Here is a 6,012-nt window from a genome sequence, read left to right on the forward strand (position 1 = left end):
GAGAGAGAGAGAGAGAGCAGCAGAAGGGCCTTCTTGATTGAAGCATTGCAATGGCAGTGGCGACGGCTTCTGATTCGCTTCGTTCGTGGAGGTTCGGCCTCCTCTGCCTGCTGGTGGTTATCTGGAGACCTGCTGCCGCCGCAGGCTCTTACGGCAGTTTGCCGGCCGGCTTTAAGCCGACGGCTTGGTCCCTTGCCCATGCCACTTTTTATGGGGATGAGACTGCCTCCGAGACAATGGGTAATATATGCCTATAGTGACCGTTCTTTCTGTAACGATATATTTACATCCGCATCTGGCTAAGCTTCTCGATTCTGAATTCTGATGTCCAGGAGGCGCTTGCGGATATGGAAACCTCTTCCAAAATGGATACGGGACGGACACGGCCGCCTTGAGCTCGACCCTCTTTGACGACGGCTACGCGTGCGGGCAGTGCTACCAGATCAAGTGCGTCCAGTCACCCTGGTGCTTCAAAGGGGTCGTGTTCACGACGGTGACCGCGACCAACCTCTGCCCGCCAAACTGGTCCCAGGACTCCAACGCCGGCGGGTGGTGCAACCCGCCGCGAGCCCACTTCGACATGTCCAAGCCCGCGTTCATGAAGATAGCTCAGTGGAAGGCGGGCATCGTCCCCGTCATGCATCGGAGGTATGCACCTATGCGTACCTTGTTAATGGCATGCACATTGATTTTTACATTAAGCTCAATTTATTTACTAGCAATGAAATTTATTACTCAAAAATCAATTCCAGTATTCGATTACTCGGCTGCAACCGAGTTGAGCTTGACCATATGGTTTTTCTATTCGAGCCAAGCTCAGGCAAGAAATTCAATACTCGATCGAACTCGAGTCAAATTTTGTATATCGAGTACAACATGAGTCGAGTCCAGCCGAGCTCGAGCCATGCGCTCTATGGACATTCCTCGACTCCACTATCCCCTGACTTCCCCAATCTACTTTAGATTTATTCTTCAACTAACTTTAGTCTCAACTCAATGTCTTCTCTAAAATCATATCATGATTCAATTCAAATCGACAGGGTCCCCTGCGTGAGGACCGGCGGGATTCGGTTCCAGTTCCAAGGCAACGGGTACTGGCTCCTGGTGTACGTGATGAACGTGGGAGGAGCAGGCGATGTCGCCAGCATGTGGGTCAAGGGGAGCCGGACCGGGTGGATCAGCATGAGCCACAACTGGGGCGCCTCGTACCAGGCCTTCGCCACCCTCGGCGGCCAAGCCCTCTCCTTCAAGCTCACCTCGTACACCACCAAAGAGACCATCGTCGCCTTGAACGTCGCCCCTTCCAACTGGAGAGTGGGGATGACCTACAAGGCCAACGTCAACTTCCGTTGATTGCCTGTGCAATCGCATGGCGTTTACATCTTACTTCTTTTTCTACCCGTTTGATCGCTCGCGCAACCACGCCCTATCTTTTGTCTTCTCGGTTTTAACCTATGAGAATTTCTTCTTCTAAAGTCATTAAAGATTGAAAAATGATTGAGTGATAGTATTTGATATACTGTGAGAATGATAATTTTAAATATTTAATGTTCCGGTGTAAGACTGCCAGCGGGAAGATGCTTGAGATGGCTGAAATTGAAAGGACAAATGTACACGACCTTGCATTTGAGAAAGGACAATAATTTCTAAAAGCTCTTATTCGAGAACTACTTCTTGCTGATTAAGACCGGTTCATCTCGTTTCAATGCCCTGGACACCTGGAAGCTCCGGATTCGCGTGGCACGACGCCAAATCAAGTGTCCAACCAAATCGAACAAGCAAAGAAAGCATAAAGTCCAAATCCATCTTTTCGAATTGGCTCAAATAGTCGTTTCACATCACACCGAAAGGGCACTGGACAGTGACCCAAGAACTGCTTGGAAGAAGTTTATTCAACAAATGTGATAAATTTAATATTAAACTATACTTTCATCTTAGAATAATTAAAATCTTACATTATATAAGAATAGAAAATCATAAATTCAAATATTTCCAGAACTCATTTGCCTTCCCAATTAAATATATTTATACTTTAATACTAGGCGACGGTGCAATCCCCGCAAAATCTCACAATTGGCTTTTTATATACACAATTTTCATGCATTCATTTACAACAACACGCCATCAAAGAAGTAAAAACTATGGCTGACCGATAGGCGTATACAAGGTTGTCCCTTTGGGCTAGCTTCGCTGGCCCACGCTTTCTTGGGGCCCGTACCCACCCCCGCTCAGCCGGGGAAGCTCCTCCGACCATTGGATCGAGCTCATCGGAGGGAAGCAACACTCGCACTCGATGCGGCACGCCTCCGGCGGCTCCCGCTCGGACAACGGCGGCGTCTCCGCCTCAACCTCCTCCTCCTCCTCCTCCTCCTCCCCCTTCCGGGCCCCGGCCGAGGAAGGGGCGGCAGCATCCTTGAGCGGTCCCCAGCACTCCACCTTGTTGAACTCCCGAAGGTTGGAGTGGAAATACACCCAGACCAGAGCATCCTGCAGCTCCGGATGCTGGCTCAGCAGATTCCCATCCCCATGCACGAACGCCCTCAACACCTGTGTTTTCATTCAAAGTACAATCTATCCGATCAATTCAACTGTTTCCAAAAGAATATCAGATCAAATTGATCAACCAAAACTAATTCTCCTGATCTGTTATACAGGAAATGGTCGATTCTGAACAAGGTGTATAGAGTTTCAAGTTGATCGATTAGCGGGCGATTTGGCTAGGGAGTTTACCACGGGGAGCTCTTTGCAGAAGATGAAGTATCTAAGCTTGGCACACAGGTCCAGGAGGAAATGGCCTCCGCTGATGTGGCAGTGGACATGCAGAGACATCTTCCCCTTCACTTTCTTCCACTCCGCCACAACTTCGTCTCTCTGCAATCTGTTATACCATCCTTGCAGCTACAACAAGAACCGAAACCAGTTCGCGAGATCCTCAGTTAAAACATGAACGGAAACAAATTTAGAACGAGCAATTGGAAGTATATAAATATAATCTCTCGTGCTAACTGTTAGCCCTATCTTTTCTTTCCTGTGCGTGATGCTTCAGTGCTCTGTTTCCCCTGTTTTGCTTTCATTAAATTCTCCCAGCTTCTCGCACAGTTATGCTATTCAGTTCCCGACCCAAGAATAAAAGGCATGAGGAAACTCTTATGACGAAGATCGAGCATGGTTTTAACAGAATCTCATCCAGCATCGGATTCCGGATGAATCGAGATTCAGGGGGGGCTTGGTTGATTACCTGAGAGTTGTTTATGGTCTGAGAGATAGCCAGAGTGATCTTCGAAGTGACATCACTGTGAGTGAGCGTGTAAGTCCTCGGAAGCTTCCCCGGATGCTTCTTATCATCCACGCCCAGGAAGAGAACCTTCAGCTTGGACGCTTCGAAGATGGACGGCCCAAATAACCTCGCAACCTGATCCAATCCAATCAAATAAACAAATATACGCGACCAAGACCAAGATTCTTTCCAGAGAAAAGTCGCGAATCAACCCTCGATTCATTTTCCCCTTTCAAAAAAAGAAACAAAGGAATTCCCAAAACAGAGCGCATAGAGTGTACAACTCAGAAGCATAAGCTGAAAAAAGAAAGAAAAACTCACGGGGACGATAGAGAGATTCTTCTTCTTGGTGGATCTCCTGGAGTGAAACAGAGACCTGTGTTTCTGATACAAAGGAGAAGATTCCAACTTCGAAGGGGCGAAAGGAGAAACAGTCAGAGAACCCATCTCTCTCTCTCTCTCTCTCTCTCTGCCTGCGTGTGCGAAGGAAGGGGAAAGAGACGTGCTTCAGCCTCCAACCCCTCTACCGCTCCTCAGCCCCAAAAGGAAAAAAAAAAGAAAAAAGACCTGGACACTCTATTATATTCTAGAAAAGAACAGAGAAGAGAAGAGTACTATCGGAAGCAAAGCAAGAGCATGATATTTTCGCAGGCTCTCTTTTCTCTTTATCCCTTCTCTCTTTTGCTTTTACTCGGGAGGACGCGAGGCTTTTGCTTGCGGGCTTCAACGTCGGAAAGCGAGAACCGAAGCAACCGCTTCCTTGGCTTGCAGGGGAAGTTCGGGTGCGTGCGTGATGGAAATGGAAGTGGTGGGGGCCGTCTGTATCCGATCTTCTGTCCCGGCGTTGATTTGGGAGGTTGCTTCCAAGGCTAGGTTTCTTCTCTTTCATCGAAAAGACGCGAACCGTGGTTGGGCGCTAACCACGTGGTTTGCCGACGAATATGGTACGGCTTTCTTCTTTTGGGCCGACAAGCAAAGCGGCGTTGGCGACCGAGGCCGGCGTTGGCGACCGAGGCCGACGAATATATGCTTCTTTTCTTGCTGTGCAAATTGTGCATGGCCGAACTTTTAGGAGAGCGTGTTTCGGCCGTAGGTTCGCCGGACCATCCCATCGCAGCCGTTTATTTCCGCCTTGTTTCTTGGAAGTCTTATCCGGTCCGGAGAGGCTCGCCCACCATCCCATCTCTGTTGGGTGTTCGACCAAAAAAACAAAAAAAATCTCTGTTGGGTGAGGAAAACGTGACCATTTGATCCCACCCAGGAGGGGGCCCACGCGGGACCCATTTCATCCGACTAGGATGAATTGAGCTCATTTGCGTTAGGATCGTGTAAAACATTGCTGAGAATTGATAGTGGCTTGTGTTTAGGGCTGAGCGCGGTTCCCGGTTCCAATTCCTTTTTTCTAGGAACCGGAACCGGTTTCGGAACCGGAACCTGTTTCGGAACCGATTACTTAGGGCAGAAAAAGCTCAACCTTGGATGTTCTAATGACTTGTATGTGATGTTCTAGTTGAAGTTTGGCTTCGGCCTCTAAATGAAAGTTGTAAAGGACTTCTTGGAGTATAACATACTCAAATTTGGGACAAAACAAACAAGTATAAGTGGATGAAATCGTTATTCTTTGGAAAGACTGGATCTGGAGATTTTGGGACCGACCCTTGATGAATGCATGGACTGTAAGGCAACCTTTTTGTCGAAATTTCACTTCGGTTTCTTAACAAAAGTTGTAAAGGACATTCTGAGGTACAACATATCAAAAATTTAGAGAAAAAAAACAAGAATAGGTAGGTGAAATCGTGGTCCTTTGGAGATGGTTAGATTTGGAATTACGGTGCTACGAACAGGGATTTTAACCGTCCATATTTAATTATCTAGGACGAATTTGACTTCGATGTTTTCATGAAGTATCTACCTTATGGTCTTGGCTATCATATAGTCGAATTTCATAATTTTTGAAGGTCATTTGGGTATTTAATCGGAAATGTTTTTAAAACTGTGCAATCTGATGTGTTCGGATCTTATAAGTTGCAATGCGTGGACTATATCATTTTGTATGAGGTTCTTTTGGAAATGTGTTCTGTATGAAATATCTCTCTTCATGTCTTCCCTACAACATATTTAAATTTCGTAATTTTTGTAGTTCATTTTTCTATTTAACCAAAAATGTTTCAAAAACTGTGCAAGTAGGGAATAGAAAAAGTAAATCGATTTTATCTTTTAATCCAGAACGAATTGGACTACGATTTCTTCATGAAACTTGTACCTCTAGGTCTTAAATACAACGTGTCCAAATTTCAGAATTTTCTGAGTTCATTTAAGGGTTTAATCGAAATTGTTTTCAAAACTTGTACCTCTAGACATTCTTGTTCTAGTGATGTTTTATTTCTACTTTCTAGTTTGCTATTTGTTTTGAAATTTCTAATTATATTCTATTATTGTTATGCAGTGTGAAATTAATGTATCAAGATAACATGTCAATGGGAAGTTACCGTGTAGTATACACGTACATTATAGGTTTTTTTGATAACGTGCGCATACGTTATATTTTTTTTGGTAACGTGCGCATATGTTATAGTTTTTTTTTTTTTTTTTTTTTTTGGTAACGTGCGCGTACGTTATAGTTTTTTGGGTAACGTGCGCATATGTTATAGTTCAAATCTAAAAATAACAACAACAACAAAAAAAAACCTATTGGAACCTGGAACCGACCTTGGAACCTATGACAGGGTAGGTGC

The 6,012-nt window shown here is 45.3% G+C and overlaps 2 protein-coding genes across 2 annotated transcripts; one reads left to right on the forward strand and one right to left on the reverse strand.

Annotated features, from left to right (window-relative positions):
- On the forward strand, nt 1-1,652 carry LOC104445992 (expansin-A7). The gene is made up of 3 exons (XM_010059910.3): nt 1-240; nt 333-648; nt 1,041-1,652. Exons 1-3 carry the CDS (start codon nt 51-53, stop codon nt 1,351-1,353), a joined length of 819 nt encoding a protein of 272 aa, XP_010058212.2. The 5' UTR covers nt 1-50; the 3' UTR covers nt 1,354-1,652.
- Nucleotides 1,653-1,940: 288 nt separating this feature from the next.
- LOC104443756 (protein STAY-GREEN homolog, chloroplastic) lies at nt 1,941-4,149 on the reverse strand. The gene is made up of 4 exons (XM_010057275.3): nt 3,599-4,149; nt 3,239-3,412; nt 2,731-2,898; nt 1,941-2,547 (listed from the first exon to the last, which is right to left on the reverse strand). Exons 1-4 carry the CDS (start codon nt 3,722-3,724, stop codon nt 2,182-2,184), a joined length of 834 nt encoding a protein of 277 aa, XP_010055577.2. The 5' UTR covers nt 3,725-4,149; the 3' UTR covers nt 1,941-2,181.
- Between the last annotated feature and the right edge of the window lie 1,863 nt (nt 4,150-6,012).

Source organism: Eucalyptus grandis, chromosome 5 (genome assembly GCF_016545825.1).
Source record: "Eucalyptus grandis isolate ANBG69807.140 chromosome 5, ASM1654582v1, whole genome shotgun sequence".
In the NCBI taxonomy this organism is placed as follows: domain Eukaryota; kingdom Viridiplantae; phylum Streptophyta; class Magnoliopsida; order Myrtales; family Myrtaceae; genus Eucalyptus; species Eucalyptus grandis.